Source organism: Lissotriton vulgaris, chromosome 2_1 (genome assembly GCF_964263255.1).
Source record: "Lissotriton vulgaris chromosome 2_1, aLisVul1.2, whole genome shotgun sequence".
Classification (NCBI taxonomy): domain Eukaryota; kingdom Metazoa; phylum Chordata; class Amphibia; order Caudata; family Salamandridae; genus Lissotriton; species Lissotriton vulgaris.
This window is the reverse complement of record NC_141687.1, coordinates 1,987,531,972-1,987,551,671: the sequence shown is the minus strand read 5'-3', so window position 1 is coordinate 1,987,551,671 and position 19,700 is coordinate 1,987,531,972. Positions and strand designations below refer to the sequence as shown.

General features: G+C 43.4%; 1 protein-coding gene across 2 annotated transcripts in view; it reads left to right on the top strand.

The window, feature by feature from the left end:
* Positions 1 to 19,700, top strand: part of TUBGCP4 (tubulin gamma complex component 4) — a 378,854-nt gene that overhangs the window by 224,633 nt on the left and 134,521 nt on the right. For both annotated transcript variants that reach the window (XM_086958209.1, XM_086958210.1), the window contains exon 11: positions 7,891 to 7,996. In XM_086958209.1, coding sequence (XP_086814335.1) covers positions 7,891 to 7,996 — 106 coding nt within the window. The remainder of the gene's footprint in view (positions 1 to 7,890; positions 7,997 to 19,700) is intronic.

Genomic DNA, 19,700 nt, shown 5'->3' with positions numbered 1-19,700 from the left:
AAACTATTATTAAACAAACACAAGACATCAATTAAATAAAGAATTGAGACCCATTATGTTACCCTCCCCCTCTGCTAGTTAACCCTGTTAATTATGTTACCTGGCAAAGCATTATATTTACTTGTCCTTTTCGATTGACAGGAACTCCATGAGCTTTTATCACAAAAAGACATAACATAAGCACATAAAATAAGCACATGCCATTAAATTAAACTGCTGCATTTAATATTGACAAAGACAATAGACCAGGTTAATTTATTAATTTTTCTTTGCGTTTGCAACAAAAGCACATTAGTCCCGCGTGTGTTTCATGAATGTATCTTTTGAACTAAGTTGATTAATAATTTCACCACAAGCTTATTAGATTGATTACTTTTGTTAGGAGAGATTAACTTCGCAAGTTTGAACAAAATGTTGTTCTTTACCTTGCTCCATCAAAGGCACGCTTGGTGTGCCCCTCCAGGTTACAAGACAAGCCCAGCACCTCTCATAGTCAGGGAAAGGGATACATCTCTGTACATACTCTAGATTAGTGTGATGGCAGGGCCAAAATTAAAAGTCAGGATAGCAGATATACACAGTCAGGCACTCAGTCAAGGGTAACATACCCATTTACCAAGCAGGGATATTCCAATCTCAAAAGATGCTTTTCCCAGATTGGTGTATCTGGATATTTACTCCATTGCAGGAGATATCCAGTTGTTGCATCAGCGTATCTGGCAAGAAGGTTCATTTGCATTCCCATGATTAATTCTGACTTTGTGCTCCACTAGGCAATCTAGACTTTCAAATGAGATTGGCCTTCTCAGTAACTTGGGATTCTCATTCTTCATTGCCATCAACCACTTGAGTGGTTTGTGATCTGTCTGTACCTCAAACTTAGTACTAAACAGATATGGCTGAACCTTTTAAAAACACTCACGATGACAAAGCATTCTTTCTCAGTGGCCATGCAGTTCTGTTCTCCAGGTAATATAGCCTGTGATTGATAGAGTCTACCCAACACTCTATAACCTTGTCATCTATTTGAGCCAACAATGCTCCAATTCCTTTATCTAAGGCCACCCTCCGAGATTCCCTTGTGGTAGCTGTGTACAGCAAATAGTTAACTTCAGAAACATTCAGCACTACCTTGTATGACCCACAACACTTATTCTCCAAAGCTCTGGGACAGATGGGCTACTGCATCAACACTTCCAAACCTCCTGGTACCAATTCAATGTCAATTTCTAGTTCTACCACTCCTTCATCAGCTTTTAGCTTGCCTGAAGATTTGACTTTGCCTGACCCGTGTATTGCGCCTTGTTACATAGTCCACCATATCCTTTCTGGTGACTAATAAGTTCCTTCCCACTGTTCTCTGATAATGTGCCTGTGCCACACACTGGGCGCCCTAAAAATAGTCAAAGGGACTAAATCCAGCTGTCTTTTGGTAACTTTTTCTGTAGCGCAAATAAGCGACATGGTAAAAGAAGATCTTTCTTTCTCCTTAGGTAGCGTGCCCAGCCTTGCCTTAAGGGTCTTGTTGAACCTCTCCACTAACTAAATTGTTTCTGAGTGGTATGCTGTGGAGAAGGGGTTAAGTTCTACCAGCTTGCTCACAGGTCTCTCACCTGTAAGATGAAACAAAGTTGGAAATTGCTGGCTTCGGAAATTCAACCCTAGAAAAGATTCATAGGAGTGCCTTAGCTACTGCTTTTGCAGTCATGCTCATCAGAGCTACCTCGTCTTGATGCCTTTTGGAATGCAAAACAACCAAGATTTACTTTTTTTTCAAATGAGCTGGCTTCAGCCCACACACTGAAAAATTGCTTTTTCTATTCCCTGAAAGTGCATTTGTTCAGCCACGGGCATTTTCACTATGACTGCTTTATTTTCTATGGGCAAGCGACTCATTAAAGTGGGTGCCTTTGGCACATACTTTAAAAGCCTGCAACCTACAAGCAATCTTCAAGCTCACAACCCTTTTCAAATTATCTTTGCCTTCTGCATACATATGCTTTCTGGAACATTTTCAGGTACTCTTGTAGCTTTAGAAGTTGGATTGTTTTTTCCAGATGTAGCTTTCTCTGCTGTCATGAGCTTCTTTTTCTCTAAAGCTATATTCTCTCTCTCTCTCTCTCTCTCTCTCTATCCTGTTTGCTCTCCGTTTCGTGCCTTTCCTCTACCCTTTGGTACCCGGCCCCTCTCCTTCTCCTTCGCTGAATTTTTCTTTCCTCACAGGCATGTTCCCCCGTCTCTCTTGACTCCTTTATGCATGTTCCTGGCAAACTGATTTCAACTTCTCCCTCTCAGGCTCCTGAGCCTGCACCTTAGCCTTCTGGAGAGCCATCTACAAGTTTAGTGTCTAGACTTTCCCCATCATAAGTTAATAACTCCTGGAGTTGGTGCCAGTGTTACCTTGAAAGGAAGTGGTTGGGATAGTCGTGTGCCTGACACCACAGAACTCCCTCCCTAAGTTCCAGTCATGGTTCGTTCATCTGAATCCATCAGTTTCCTCTCTACCAACCAGTTTCTCCAGCTGATTCTTAATATAAAAAAACACTCCATGTCTATTTCTGGGAGCCCCCTATCTAAACAGAGCTCCCTTGACTATTCTGATACAAGTTTCAAGTTTATTTTATTTGCATGGGTAATTAAAACCTTTGCATCTTTAAAACCATTTAAGTAGTTGAATTTCTAAAACCGTTTTCACAGTATAATAATCAAGAAGTGGACATAAAAAAAATGACAAAGCAAGTTGCATTCTACTTCCAAAGGTAAATACATTTAAATGAGTTTTAAAAAGTGCAATGACATTACTGTTTAGGTTAAGGTGTCCTATGTGCAGAATAGCAAGATGTTAAAAAGAGAGAACTTTCCTTGACCCGGCTGCCTTTCTTAGTTATTTACATTACAATATATGAGTAGCAAGCAGGCATGTAGAGCAGAGCACTGTCTCAAAGTTTACTCTCACTTGCATCTTCCATTTACTGTGCAGGTAATATTAGATAGAATTTGTATGTATTATTTTGTTGAAGAACCTTGGATCTGCATTTATAGATCTCCCCAATGCTACCAATTGTCAGGCTCTGTTCGGGGAGGACATGGTTCAAGCAGGGGCTAGTGGGCTTCAGCCATCGGGGTTGAGGTTGTTTGCTTCAGATGTCCTGGGCCCCTCCTATTATGGCTCTGCATATTGGGCCAAGTACAACCCTTTGTGAACTTAACTGGGAGAGTAGCTAGGGTGAGCAGTCACAGACTTCTAAGGCCAGTAATGTTGTGATGCTCAAGCTCAGATCTCATCATTCAACCAACCGGCCCAATAAAGTGAACGCCGATCCCAGTACTTATCTTTGCAAGAAAAAAAGTAGTTTAATTTAAAAAATGTTCTCAATGCCACACACAATAATCAAAACAAGTTTGTTTCTTAGTGTCTCTGGGTGCAGAGTCCTCCCATTTCCTCCCCCCAGGATGAGTCAGTCCACTTGGGTCGCTTTCAGGTCGCCTGCTGCTTTGGAGGTGTGCAAAAAATGAGGCACACTGGTTGGCTTTTGTGGAGTTCTTTTGGCCATGGCACAGGGCTGTTTCCGTCAGAGGCCTGCTTGACGTCTTGGAGGTAGTTTGAAGGTCATAGTCCGAAGTCTGGACCATTGTGAGTAGTGTTTCAGGGCCCCAGCAATGAGCAGTTAAAGCCCACTCTGGGGCCAAATGGGCCTGTGTTAGTCCCCGACAGGGCTTCTGACACTTGGTAGGTGAATCCCCTCATGGGCCGGTTACAGATTCGGCAGATGCAGCCCCAGATAGGGTGGTTGCAGAATTAGCAGAGGCAGCCCTGCACAGGCCAGTTAGTAACATGCAATCAAAACCCTTAATGGACTTCAGCAATCATGTTGTCAAGGTTCCTGTCTGGAAATGTTGTGAGATTGGGCACAGGGGGTGTGCTCCTTGACACCTGGGTTCCTTTAGATTGCTCGTCAGGAGTCTGCTTCTTCTGCATGCCCCACAACTACTGGGGGCACTCTGGACCTGTTCCTTCCTGAATAGTCTTTCCTCCTACAAGGTAAGCTGGCTCCGTCTCTGCCTCAGTAGGCATTCAGGCTTCTAGACGATTCAGGACATGTACAGTGTTTCTCCAGCAAGCGATTCAGACTTCTGATGTCACCTCACCTCTTTGGGTCTTGCTATTAGGACTTGGTAGTGCTGCAAGTTTGAGGTGGTTCTTCTTACAAGTTTCCTTCCAGGATGTTCTCTAGACACAACCTGTGTGTAGATTGAGTCTCCACTAACCTAGCATAAGCAGAATGAAGTGTGAAGTTTCTACACCTGCTTGTCATCAATCCAACTAAAGGAGTAATCAGAGAAAGACATAATTGCAGGCCTCACCTAAAGGTTTCCGCTCTTTCACAACAGAGTCTGCAGTCCCACTCCTCACCCCTACCATCCACAAAATTGCAGTGTCTAGGAAGACTGATAGGCTGCTCCCTGATGCCCGAAAGGCCTCGTAGGCTAACTAAAGGAGTCCCGTCTTCCCTATCTAGGCCTCCTCCCTCCAGCTACATGAATGAGAGCAGTGTGAAAGCACAGTCCTCACCCTTCCTCTTATGCAAGTCCAGACCAGGGGCATCTCAAATAGATGTTACTTCCCCTTTATTTTTCTTGCTCACTTGCACTCACCATGCAAGTACCACAAAGGCCACACCCACCAATATGCTAACTATGCATTTGGGATGTTGGTTCATGGGACTGGGCATGTGAATCAAGGCATGAGTTTATACGAGTGGGCCAGAAGGCCTTCATTCCAATGATCCAGTCCCACCAACTGGTCCTTAAAACATGGTGTGCTGCATCTGCCTTTCTATATACTTAACCCAGTGACTGGGACAGTAGTCCTTGTTCTTAAATGAGGCCACACTTGGGAGGCCCCTACAGATCACAGGACATACTCTATGACCTCCCTTTAACAATGATAGGCCTAGGCCTCTGAGTACACCCTAGAGTAATGACACCAGAGCCAAACATAAAACATCAGCATACCAGATACACGGGCTTTCAGGGCAGGGGAACAAGCCTGTTTACCATGCAAATGACATTCCCTGCCTAGCAGAGGCCAAACTATTCCAACAAAGATATAAGAACACCGAATTCACTTTGTGTCAATCGCCTGCCATCATTCCATTGTTATACATACGCCCATATGGTCAAACTTTGGATTTACTTTTACTCTGCCTATATCCTGTGAAGGTTCTTAGTGTATTCCCTGCTGTTATGTGTCCACATTTGGCACGATCTGTGCCACATGGATGTGTGGCACCACTAGTGCTAGCTTGACTAATGATTTGTGTCAACTAGACAAGTAATGGTCACACCATATTCCTACAATGATTGATTTGGCCCATAGGACAAAGGAAGTTCCCAATATTACGTATGTATTAGAAACTGCTTAGTTGCATCCCATAACACCTGAATTATCAGGCATTGTCGGAGTATGTGGTAGTAGATAGTGCCCTCTTGTTCACTGTCTCTGCTGTTGCAGTGGGGAAGCTACCAAATATGTAAATTTGGATTATGGCGAAGAGTATTATATACAGTTCACCCTTAACTTGTTCAGAGTCTCATTTAAATTGTTCAGCATAGTGATATAAGTCCATGAGACAGCCATTGTCCACTTCGACCAAACCAGGTGTCGGTCATCAAGCTGTCTGGTAATGCCTTACCCACTTTCACATACTTTACAAGTTAATAGCAAACTAGCTGGTATCTAAAATATTCCATCCTGTTCATTGCATATTCTTCACCAGTTTGATGAAAAGATGGCAAAAACGAATGTCACTACATATCAATGTATGAAATCCAAATATATTCCATCCTTTAAATCTCTTTAAGTTCTTCACATCGTTCATATTTTCACTTGCCCATAAACAGGTTTCTCTGGTATTCTTCTCCTTCTAACCCATCAGGGTAGTGGCTGAAATCTCTGCTTACGTCACAGCCATGGTGGGAAGTTGGAATTTAGTTGATATCCTGTATTCATGCAGCACCTGAAAGTGGCCCTTGTCTGTTGTACCTGCTTACCCTCAACGAGGGTTCATACTGGGAAGCAGTGGTCCAGTTGTTGATTCTTCACTAGATTTACTGGCACATTATTCACTTTGCATTTCCTACCTAATAAAGCTAGGCGATTTTAAGTAGAGGCTGCAAGACTGAGATAACAGAGTGGTATATGAATTAAGTGTAGCAGATTATTAAATCCTTCCCAGGGTGGAGGCCATGCAAGAAAGCAATTTTCACATCCTTTGAATCCACAACAGCAGAGCCCCCATTCCCAATAAAATTTCTACTGGATAAGACGAAAACAACCGGAACCTGGTAACAACCGGAATACTGAACAGGACGGTCATTGAAGAGCTCCCAAGCAGGATTGCTTGACAAGTTGATGAAAGGAACTCAAGCATCAACAACTCTGAAGAACAATTGTATTTTAAGACACTTGACCCCCAAGTGAGACTAAGGGTGACCTGGCCGTCCTGGTAACATCTAGACATTTATATATAGTTGTAGGTTTTTCTACCAAAGGAAGAGGAAGTAGAGCGACAGTACTTACCTTATGACAAGATATACTGGAAATTCAAAATCCAAGGTACTTAGAGGTAGCGATACCCCATATCATAGAAAGAGAAAGCAAATCTGGAAAACACCAGCCTAAATGACTAGATACCGATGAAGTTTTAATTTAAGAACAACTTCTTAAGAAACTAAGTTGATCATTCTGCAACAACTTTTCAAGCTGATTGAATACAGCCAAATCGATAAACCATTTTAGATTGTTTTTAAAATGAAAATAGTGTCTTGAAGGAGATGATTTCACTCACCGAAACGTCGCGTCGACAACATTTTCTTCCTAGAACATGAATTGTTTAATTATGTATTATATTTTTTTAATAAATATGATGATGTTTTTATAAATGTGATTTAATAATATATAAAGAAAAAGTGGGATAAATAAAATAAGAAATATAAATCTATTTTCCTTGCTCTCCTGCCCTTATTGCGATTTACTGCATAATGTTGAGAATGTGTTTAGGTTTAGATATCATATAGCTGTAAATTTGTTGATCTACTGTGAGACTCCAGGTTAAACCCTACTGGACTTCAATTTACTATTCATTCAAGACCTGTAGAGATTTTCTCCTTCCGTATTAAGGAAAAGGGACTCTTGTATTTGTCTTAAGACAAAAACAACACTTTGTTGAAAATATTAATATATTGAATAACTTTTTACTCGGTACAGGAGAACCAAAAAAACTGGGTCTGCCTAAACTCTGCTGTCCTAGCATTTTTGATTTCGCCATTTTTTAAACAGTTTAATTTTTAGTAGGTATGCATGACAAAGTGTTGAATGTTTTATTATGGGGTCGAGGCTGCAAGATAGGAGGTCCTAATCGGTGCTCAGCAACATGCCCACGAGTATCCTCTTAGGAGGAGTGGTGGAATAGCAGGAGGCTGAGATTCATATTTTTTAATTGGTTGCAAGGTGAACCATTCTGCTGTTCTCTCTGCTGTTCTATCTCTTCTTCACCTACAGGGTACATCTGACTATCTAAAATTTTATTTCATGTAAGGGAAGGTAAAAATGAATATGGTTTTCTGAGTATATCTTCTGTAAAATATGTTTTGTGTTTCCCATGGCATTGCCTTTTAGAGTAGTAATGCGTATGCTGATACAGGAATATGTATTATTTGATAAAAAGGTAGAAACCTAAGAGGAACCAGGAGAGCATGTGTCACAGTTGGTGATTTATTTGCACTGTACCCTGTGCTCCAACTTTTCCTGTTGCTGTAGTTTTATAAATTTCTCCAAAGTGAATCAATTTAATCACCTAGGATGTGTTTGATTTTTTTCGTTTTAAGATCATTAAAGATTTTTACCTTCTCGGGAGGGGAGAGCTGTTCCAGGTCTTCATTGATATTGCACAACATATGTTGAAAACTCCGCCAACATCTGTGACCGAACATGGTGAGTATTGTTAAAGGTTTAAATATTATAATGTTTTGGTTGATAAGTTAGAATAAAAAACAAGCATTTGAAATGCAATAGGTCTCGTATTACTGAAAGTTTGAGCTATTGGCTTTGCAAACGCCCAAACCTTCAGTAACGCGAGACCTATTGAATTGCAAATGCTTGTTAACTTATATGTTTTGGGGAGAAGTGGATTATGTGGTGGCAATTGTGGGGAAAATGACACACAGTAATTAAACTTGATTAGCTAAGTATCCTCACCTGCATCCGGTACATGCATTCAGGACAGTAGATGAATGCACGAAGGCTGTGAACCGGGCCAAAACATCAGTAAAATCCTTTATTGGCATTCCAAACCGAAGCTCTGTCGCAAAAAAAATAGGACTGACATTCCACAGTGAGGCTCGCAAGGATGCCATCTTGGAATGAAGCAGACTACAGTTCAACAAACAAAGCAATGAAAGCAATGGGGTGTATGTAAAATGATTTACTTAAATCCTTTACTGGAGAGAGATTCAATCCGCAATGCGACGCGTCCCGCCAGCATCTATCTGTGAGTGACTTGCAGCCGGCTTAGTGGGCATGTGTGCTAATAGCATAGGCATGCTTTTGTCTGCCATTTTAAAAATAGAAATATGACCGTCTGCCAGCAGCCTGGAGAGTACACTTTCACCCTTGCTGCATGGCGTGAGAAAGGGAGAGAAGGAGGTTGGGCGAGCTGCGCACCTTTCTTTTGCCTGCGCGGCTCGCTCAACTTTGTTTTTTCAATATTGTATGGGTTTTGTTTTGAGCAGCATGGCACGCCGCGCAGAAGAAAACAGGCTTGGCTGCCATTATTGAAGATAAAGTGCAGCATGCTGCACTGTTTAGAAGAGCATACGGTGTTGAGGGAGTGGAGTTGGGCTAGCCACGCAGAGAAAAGGAAAGGCGTGCGGCTGCCATTGTTTTTGAAGTGAGGTGTGCTGCGCTGCTTTGGAAAAAAAAAAAATATATATATATATATATATATATATATATATATATATATATATATATATATATATATATATATATATATATATATATATATATATTCACTGAAAAAACCATTGGTTATAGACCATATATAGTTAGGGATTAGCCTTTTCAAAACCTTATTGTACTCACACAAAACCATTGAAATTTCATATATAGTTAGTTCCACTAACTATATATCGCGCACCCGCAATCCACTGCTAATGATGTCACATATTACATCATTCATGACATGGTTAGTGACATCACTGATGACATCACTGATGACATCTCAAATGACATCACTGATGACATCACTGATGACAACATCCAGTGACTGTATGTTTCTGTAAAGTTAAAATATGTCTTACATATTGAAGAATGAGTGGATGTATAATTGTCTGGATGAAGGATTTAGTAGGTGCATGATTGACTGTATGAGTGAGTGATTAAATGTGTCTCACTGAGTGCATGGGTTAGTGACTAAACTGTTTTAATTTGTGCATCATTATATCTGTTGTTCTACAAACTGCTGCATATGTTGATCAGTAGCTATATGAGTAACTGTATGGGTTATTCATTGGTTGTCCAAGTATTTGTATGGGAAACTGAGTGTGTGTGTATGGGTGGCTGGGAGGTGTGTGACTCTGTACATAGATGTGTGAGTAGTTGATTCACTATATGTATGGGTTCAAAAGTGCATGTGGAAACAGCTGTATGGGCGGTTGACTGTGCATGAGTGTATTAGTGAGTGAATGGATATCTCAGTGCTACATGTCAAAGTAAGTACATATGTAAAACACAGTACATGTGAGAGTTGACATATATAAATAACTGTGCATAAGAGCCAGTGAATGTGTGAGTGGCTGTATGGATCATTGTGAACATGTATCAGGGATTGTATAAGAGAGTAAAGTAAATATGTGTTAGTATATGTTTGAATAAGTAAGGTGTGTATAACTGTATAGTTGAGAAAATGGAGGTGTGATTGATTTTTTGCATAACTGACTAGGTGTGTGAGTAACTCCATGGATGAGTGACAGTCTGTGACTGTCTGTTTACACTGATTGTATCTAAGGTTATATTAGAGTCTGAAGAGGTTCATGGTATTATCACATGAATGATATCATCAGTGATGTGATCAGTCATGTCAAATGAGATGTTATCAGTGATTTTATCAGTGATGTCATTTGAGATGTCATCAGTGATGTCATTTGAGATGTCATCAGTGATGTCATCAGTGATGTCACTAACCATGTCATGAATGATGTAATATGTGACATCATCAGCAGTGGATTGCGGGTGCGCGATATATAGTTAGTGGAACTAACTATATATGAAATTTCAATGGTTTTGTGTGAGTAAAATAAGGTTTTGAAAAGGATAATCCCTAACTATATATGGTCTATAACCAATGGTTTTTTCAGTGCATTTTCAAGGTTTTGTAAATGCAAATTCCTAACTATATATGGCCTATAACCTATGGTTTTTTCAGTGAATTTCATTGGTTTTTTAATAGCAAATATCAAAAGCTGTAAAATGTCAAGTACGTGATGGGTAAAAACTTTTTCGTGTTTATGCACGCTGATGTGCTTTGAACGCTGCCCCCCTCCCCTCTTTTCTCTTAGTAGTACTCTCTCTTTGCAGCTAGTGAAGAGTAGTTAACGCAGGCCTTTACCCCCGTTGTAATCCGTCGTGCCTGCTTGTCTCTCCATTTGATTGATTGTTATCCAAGCATTTACTGTTTTACAATTGATTCTCTTTGGTTCATTCTCTATTTACAAACAAGCACAAAGTCGCAATACTCTGTTTAGTCTTTGCAGATAGTGAAAAATCGTGAAAAATCGTGTAAAAAAATAAAATTAATCGAGCAAAATCAGTAGGCCACTAATTGGATCTCTTTTTGACCTCGCTAAAATAGAAATATTAGGAACAACCCTTCATGAGAAATACGAAAATAGTGACATGAACTGAGCTCCACACCATGAGGGCTGCAAGACAGCTCGGCTCCGTCACCCACCCCGCCCAAAAAAAACGACAAACCCTATGCAAATATAAAAAATATATACAACACACCAGCAAAGAAACAGGGTAAAACATTTTATTAAATAACTATTTACATAACTATTTTATACTTTTTATTGCCCGATCCGGCTAGCTCAATCGATCGAGCATGAAACTCATGCACTCTGATAGCAAGCGTTGCTACTGATGCTATGCAGACCAAAACTGGTTTTCAGTTTGTACATTTTTCTAGATTTTTCCATCCAAGGTTGGTTGAGTTTGTAGAACGATGGCTTCAGATTTTCAACATACGGTGTGGTGGCGCGGACTGGGAGGGGGCGCTTCGCTCCTGCCCCCTCCCCAAGTAAGATTTTCATACGTGAAAGTACGTTAATGGTTTTGGTCCCTGAGTTGCTTCAATGTCACTGTCATTCTCAAATGGCATAAGTTCTGGATGTTGGGTGCCATAGTTCAGAGTTCTGAGCAGCGCTTGTAACACTGTCTGAAGCTTATTTCCACCTACTGCAGCTTCACTATTCTCAAAGTAAGTGAGTGTCGTTTGTGGACCTGACTGCATTTGAAAACAATGTGATATGGTACCTCCCTAAACCGCTTGACGGAGGCCCCCGAGGGGCGGTGTGATGGCACGGACTCTGAGAAGACGCTTGGCTCCGACCCCCTCCCCAAGTCTTATAGCACCGGTTTAGCCTGAGATCGCCCCCGACATAGGCGGCCGGCTCTCGGGGTCCGGCGGAACTTTTTGCCTTTTGATGACTCTTCTATTCTGGACCTTGTCCCACAATCCGTTTGACCTGAAGACACGCTGTAGTGGGGCGCCCCTTTACCGTTTTAGTTGCCATTCCGCCCGCTTTTGCTACACTGTGCCTCTTCCGCCATTCAGCTGTTTACCGCCCGCTCTTGCGACTACAGCGTCTCGCTCACCATGTAGTTGAGTTGCTCCCGCTCTTGCGATGCAACGATAAGCGACTGCCACAGGACTCTCAAAATGGCGGCCGGCTCTTCAGATTTGGACGTGGTCCACTAAAATGGCCCTGGGACACCTTGGAACTCGGACGCTTCCCTGATAGGGCTTGGGTCCCATTCTCGAAAGCGTCCCCTCAGCCGTGAAGATTCTACAAAAGTCTTGGGGGCCCCCGACTCCCGCAGGCTTCTGGTGGGGAGCGGCTGCCATGTTTGCTCGTGGAATGGCCACGACGGACCTACGAGATGGTAGTGCTCTCATGCTGACGCCAGCTTTAGTCTGAAACATCCAGAAACACTGTAGACTACCAATTCGATCAGTTCCGGTAGCGCCCCAACATGACCCGGTAGAGAAGAACTTGCCCTCCCCTCTTTGACTGATGGTTCTTGTTGCCTGTCCCCTCTGTTGTCATTTTACAGAACTTTTTGGACTGCTGAAAGGGGTTGTGTTCCGAACGCTGGTTGGTGGAGACATTTTGACTATATTCTTGACCTACGTTGTCGCGTAATGCGTTATATGACACGCCGCGTTAGCGCACCCGGAAGTGATCCGGCGCGCGGCGCGCAGCGCGTAACGTAAGCATAACAGGTCATGTGACTTGTTAATAAAACTTTTTATTGGTTCATTTTACTTTTGTTATTTTAATAATGAAAAGCTTGGTCATATGACCTAAAAAATACGCTTTTTATTGATTTCGAACTTTTTTTTTTAAAACATATATGTTATAATATTCCAGGCTAATGTACTTTCCCGGAAAATTTACAACTGTCCTGCAAGTAAAATATATTCCTTTTTCGAGAAAAAGGGCGTTTCTTCGTTCCATGACGGAGCCGTTGAGTAAAAGAGACTCGGCCTGCTGTCTTAGTCGCCGATACGCCTGATTATCAGATTCTTATCGATCACTTTATGTTGCAGGAGTGGAAAACACAACTGCCCTTGACCATTTATCTTTACTGCGTTCCTACATATTATACCTTTTATCCGTCATGTAATTGGACTGCTTTATTTCACTTGCCTTTTACTGATTCGAAAACAGTGACTAAAAGTAAAAACTTTACCAATGTAAATACTACTACCATGTTTTGTTTTAAAAACCTTTATTGTGAAAATGTCAGTATACAAATACGGGCCTATAACCACGTGGGCCGGCCACGGAGCAAACTAAAATCGTATATGATGAGGAGACATTTACATTATAGAGGAACGTAACGAGCGAGCCATTAGGTTGCAAGAACTAAGGTGTCTAACAGTTGCGGAATCGGTGGACGTACATTTTGTAATTAAAATACGACAGGGCCACTTACAAAAAAGTTATCTAGATATACATTTGCGTGCAAGTACCATGGGTGACGTTAATTCGAACTTTCAATAGTACAGTAATCAATAACACATCAGAACTTAATATCAATAGGGATGTCGAAATATTCAATCAATTCTCGTCCCCGCCCGCCATGAGCATCAAAACTGCATTCATATCTCGTGATATCAAGGTTGTTCAACCAGTACACAACAAGGAGTTACGAGTCCCATTTATACCGGCGCCATTTTGGGCGAGGCCGGGCAGGTCCAAGATATAGTCAAAATGTCTCCACCAACCATTGGCCAGACCAGAACCCCTTTCGGCCCTTTATGCTACAAGATGGTGTCTTCCATTCAGAAAATATTGTTGGCAGCATTTTGAAAGGAAAGATAAACAGCCGTTCTCCTAGTGAGTCTCACATTGTTACATTTAGGAAGAATGTTGAAGAGTAATATGTGGAAAATCTGAAGCCATTTTTCTACAAACTCTCAATCAGCCTTGGATGGAAAAAAAAATCCTGAAGAATGTACAAACTGAAAACCAATTTTTGTCTGTATAGCATCAACAGCAACGCTTGAGTCAGCTTTGTGGCAAGCCGCCATTTTCATTCAATCAATAGCGTCCCCCTGCACACATTCAGGGACCTGGCCGTGTCTTCAGGTGAAACGGATTGTGGGACAAGAAGCAGAAAGGAAAAGGAAAAAAGTTCAGCCGGACCTCGGGAGCCGGCCGCTTATGTCATGGGCGATCTTTGGCCACACCAGGGCAATAGTGAAGCTGCAGCAGGTGCAAATAAGCTTCAGACAGTCTTACAAGCACTGCTTTTCTAAACATTTTTTGATTTTTTTTGTATTTTTGCACAGTTTTATATATTTTTTTTGTTTTTGATGGAGGGGAAACAACAAAAAACAGGCATTGAAAAAGGCTCAACAGTGCAGGGCGCCTTGTGCTGGTTCCGACCTATTCACACATCGGTCCACTACTGACATCACCTCATAAACCAACGGGGCACCCCACGCCGACTTTCGGCGCAGCATTGTAGGATGGCCACACCAGTGCGGCAACTTGCTGGACACCACCTCGGTGCCATCCGGATCTCGGCTCGTCCGAGTCACTGTACCGCAAGAGTGACCGGAACTCAGCTGGACACGCCGTCTTTCGGCGCAGCATTGTAGGATGGCCACACCAGTGCGGCAATTTGCTGGACACCACCTCGGTGCCATCCGGATCTCTGCGCGTTCGACTCACTGTACCGCAAGAGTGACCGCAACTCAGCTGGACACGCCGTCTTTCGGCGCAGCATTGTAGGATGACCACACCAGTGCGGCAATTTGCTGGACACCACCTCGGTGCCATCCGGATCTCGGCGCGTTGTGCTGCCTTCGGCCTACTGTAGCCGCAAGTGCGGACGCAACTCAGTTGGACGGCGAGTGAAAAGATAAGGGGCGCCCCACTGCAGCCGATGAGCCTCCATCTTGGGGGAGACGCACAGCCCCCACTGACTGACGCGACCTCACAGGCCAGTGGGGCGCCCCACGCCGATTTTCGGCGCGGCATTGTAGGATAGCCACACCAGTGCAGCAACTTGCTGGACACTAACTCGGTGCCATCCGGATCTCGGCGCGTTGTGCTGCCTTCGGCCTATTCGCACATCGGTCCGCTACTGACGCCGCCTCACGTGCCAACGGATTTTCTACGCTTTTTGTAGCCCTATGCCGCATAACAGGTCATGTGACTTGTTTATAAAACTTTTCATTGGTTCATTTTACTTTTGGTTTCCTAAAGATGGAAGGCTTGGTCATATGACCTAAAAATAACACTTTTCATTGGTTTAGAACATTTTTTTTCCCAAACGATGAAAGCCCCACCTTGTTTCTGGATGTTTCAGACTGAAGCTGGCGTCAGCATGAGAGCACCACCATCTCGTGGCTCCGTCGTGGTCATTCCGCGAGCAATCATGGCAGCCGCTCCCCACCGGAAGCCTGCAGGAGTCGAGGGCCCCCAAGACTTTTGTAGAATCTTCACGGCTGAGGGGACGCTTTCGAGAATGGAGCCCAAGCCCTAGCAGGCAAGCGTCCGAGTTCCAAGGTGTCCCAGGCCATTTTAGTGGACCAGGCCCAAAACCGAAGAGCCGGCCGCCATTTTAAGAGTCCTGTGGCAGCCGCCTATCGCTGCACTGCAAGAGTGGGAGCAACTCAACTACATGGTGAGCGAGACGCTGTAGCCGCAAGAGCGGGCGCAACTCAGCTGGATGGCCGCCACCTGGGGAGGCCCGTTCACGCCGCCTCCCCCACGCCCCCCCCCGGGCCGCACCACGCCAATTTTCGGAGCAGCATTGTAGGATACCAAAACCAGTGCGGCAGTTTACTGGACATCACCTGGGTGCCATCCACATCTCAGCGCGTTCTGCTGCCTTGGGACTATTCGCACAACAGACCGCTACTGACGAGGCCTCCCCCCGCACCACCCGGGACGCCCCACGCTATTTTTCTGAGCTGCATTGTAGGATCCCAAAAACCAGTGCGGCACCCAGGTGACATCACCCGGGTGCCGTCCAGAACTCAGCACGTTGTGCTGCCTTGGGACTAATCGCACAAAAGACAGCTTCTGACCATTGTTGCTTTTTTTTGTCAAAAATGTTTAAATGTTTTTACAGTTTTTGTTCCGTTCGTTATATTTAAAAGTTAATAAAGTTTTATAATCCTACTTTGTTGGAGTGCTATATATTTTTTAAAAATCGGGTGAATGGGGCCTTGAATCGGGTTATTGTCATGTGTGGGCTTTGCAAGTGTACTGCTACAGGATCGGACATTTCAAACTCAAATGCACGTTCTTTTTCTTACCTTTCCGAAGCATGGAGCGCAATAGCAGGCAGAGAAAGGGTGATGCAAGTGTTGAACACTGCCTGGCCTGGCAAGTTGCTGGCAGTACCCCCCCCCCCCCCCGCCCGCTCCTGAAAGAGGACACACACACACCGCCGCCCCGAGTACTTCACAGATCTTTAAAAGACCATGCGCTTGTTCATGAGGCTTAAATGGTATATCACCCCTTCTAGAACCCCTGCATCGACCCTCTGACGTTTCCTGGAAGAATTACCACGTAACACAATACCAAGCCTTGTCAGCTGAAACCCCCGAGGAATCGTGGGGCATATTATCAAGGGGGTTTATCTCCGCTTTTTTGGCTTTAAAAGCCAAGAAAGCGGAGATAAAATTATCTCCCTATTACCAAGCTGTCGCTAACACCAGTTAGTGACAGCTAAAAGGAGATAGCGACCATCTTGGGCCCCGCTTTGCATGTCAGTGATATTTATCACTAATGACATGCAAAGTGGGCGTGCCAAGATGTTAGCGACTGGAAACAGTCCCTAACATCGCTATCTCCTATTACCAACTTTTGGAGATATTCGCTCTAAGCGAGAATATCTCCAAAAGCTAACGCCTGCCCTGAGCAGTTCTTAGCCATGTTATCCAATGGGAGGTGGATAACATGGCTAAGAGCATTTGCTCGATAATGCATGAATATCGCTGACTTTTCGCACTGACAAATTGGCGGTCAACACTTCCTGATTTCCATCGAATCGAACGTTAACAGACGTCACGCAGCAAAAAAAAAAAAAAGCTCACGCACAGCCGCTGGAAGACATGTATCAACATATATGAGCCTCCTCAGCCACCCTCAGAAAACATAAGGGATTAGGATACGTCTCCCGCACCCCCTTATACCTAGTAATTTAATTAAAACGAAGCACAAAATGGCGCATTCCCGTTTCGCTACCAGTTTGCGGCCCAGTTCGCGGCTCGGGAAGCGCTTCTACCGTGAAAAATCATTTTTTTTTTATTTTCGCCACGGGACCCTTTAATAACCCCAACAACATTCCTAGGGGGTCAAGAGGGGTATACCTTGCCCCCTTTCATTAAATTCCCCCTTCGTTTTTCACTTCTTCTTCTCTCTCGATCCTACCGAGAGATAAGATGGCGGCCGCTCCGGACTGTTTAGAATGTTGACAGACACCGGGGAGCCAATCAGCTTCGCATCGCAAAGTTCCGTTTCGCGAAAAGTAAGCGGACCGGAGCGCAGCCCGGAGCGCTGTTACAGATATATATCTTGTTTTGAACGTTAATTTCTCAAAATCCACTGGAGCACATATATTGAGACCTAGCAAAGGCACATCGGGCTAACAGTCCCTACAATTTTGCCAAGTTTCGTGCAAATCCATTCAGCCGTTCGAGCTAAAAGTGAGGCCAAAGGCCCTATGGAAATTAACATGGGAAAAACGCGTTTTGGGACCCCCCTTTTTTCTCGGCCCCCCCTTGACGAAACCCCCCCAAATTTTCAGGGGCTGCTCAGAAACAAAATGTGCCATTTTCCGATTATGTCCACAAACGCCAAAGTTATTAGACATAGAATTTTCAAAAGTCCCATAGACAAAAAATCCTAACTATATATACCTACTGGCGAGACGCCAGTAGGTTATATATATATATATATATATATATATATATATATATATATATATATTGTATGCATTGACAAAACTGAGTTCAGCAAGCCACAAATAAGAGAAGAAAGGCAGGCAGAATTTCTGTAAAAGCTGGATCCCATGTACACCACTTTTAGTCTTTTTCAATCCAAGAAACTCACTTTGTTTGTGAACAGTGCACCAAATCAATGGCCAATTATTAATGATGAAGGTAACAAGTGGTGGGCACTAAGTTCTCTATCATCTGAATAACATTAGGCTGCCTGGAGCACTGTCTGCATAACAGGTGACAGGAGTGAGCAGTGATTGAGCAAATACTCTCATCCGATCTAATGAGGACTGCCATGAATGGAAGCTACACTGCTGGTGAACTACTGTGTTGTAGTTCTTTCCTTTGTTGGTACTTCAAAAGCTTGCATTTGCAATTTGGGATGAAGGGAGATGCATTTTGATGAGTTGGTATAGGACATTTGCGAATGCCTTTTTACCTCATCTCTAGGGTGATCAGCTACGTCCAGAAGGAACCATGCATGAGAATCGTAATAGCCACAGAATAGCCCAGTCAGAACTCTTCACAGATCTCCTATATTTTCTCCCTGCGTTTCATTCTTCTGTAAACTGGTATCATGTTCAAAGCTCCTGACAATCATGTTTGTGGATTGCAGCTTGGTGACCATTATTTCTTTCATGAGGCAGTAGTCTGTGCATAATCACTTGTGAAAATATTTTTGCGAATGTAAAACTAATGGCTGGAAAACTTGCAGACATGGAGGAGAGGGCATTTGGAATTTTTCCAAGATCTCTTCAGAACTCCCAGTGCTGTTCATATTGATGGTAAGCGATAGCACTTCAACAGGGTCAAGTCGCGTCCAATGATGCTTTCTGCTTATCTTTTTAAATGGTTATGGTAGCCTGTTACAAAAGGGAGTATTGTGATATGGAGAGATGGAGAGTGCTGACAAAGAGGAGGAACACAGATACCTCTTAAGTAACCTATTTTATTCAAATGCAAGATGCAGCAAAAACTCCAAGATGGTGGCTCATCACTGATGCTTCGCTTGTACTGGACTCCTAATCTATTAGTATCCTGTGCAGGCAGATGATCAGCCGATTGTCAAATCTAAGAATTGGACTCTTCTCATCAAGAAGTATTGGGAGACCTCGATGTTATCGAGATCGCAGGCTGTACTCCAGTCAGAGACTCTGAGCCGCATTGCTACTAGGTCACAGATGTTAGTGTTGGTTTCACTATCCATGTTAGAGTGAATAGCATAGAAGTGGGTCACTTCTGAAGTGAAACACTGTGAAACGTCCATGGTGAAGTGAGAGTAGAAGTAGGAAATGGTACCAGAGGTGGACAGGACCGTGGCCTGGTCGTGCTTTAACTTGAAAGTGCTGTGTGGTTGTTAGATGCCCTCTTCTCAGACACTGCCATTGGTCATGAGACGAGGCTTTTGTCGGAGAGAGGTTGCCGAAACTAGCAGAAGGCCTGACTGTGAAGCAGGCAATGAGTGCATCAGAGCCAGAGGGAAGGAACCAACAAGGCCCCTCCCATTGCGCAGTGTGATTGATGTACACACTAGGGAAGTCCGAATGCTCTAGTGAAAAGACATACTCGGGAGTAGCCTTCCTTGGAATGCAGGACCGAGCGGAGCGCTGCTGAGATGGCACTCTCCATCCTTTTGCTGCTGTTACACCCGTGATGGATTTAAAGTTGTGCGTACTTCCCTATTCTGCTACATATTTAGATTGCTGCAATAAGTGCACAGTGGAGGTGGTAAGGTTTCTTATATAAGACTAAAGTATGAACTCCTGCTGTCAAACCTGAGTGAACAGCTATGTTGTCAAGATTCCCACTCCTGCTACTCCCTCCGTGGTGATGGGCAGGATGCACACACATCAGTCAGAGAGAATGAGAGACCCACAGGTACCAATTGTA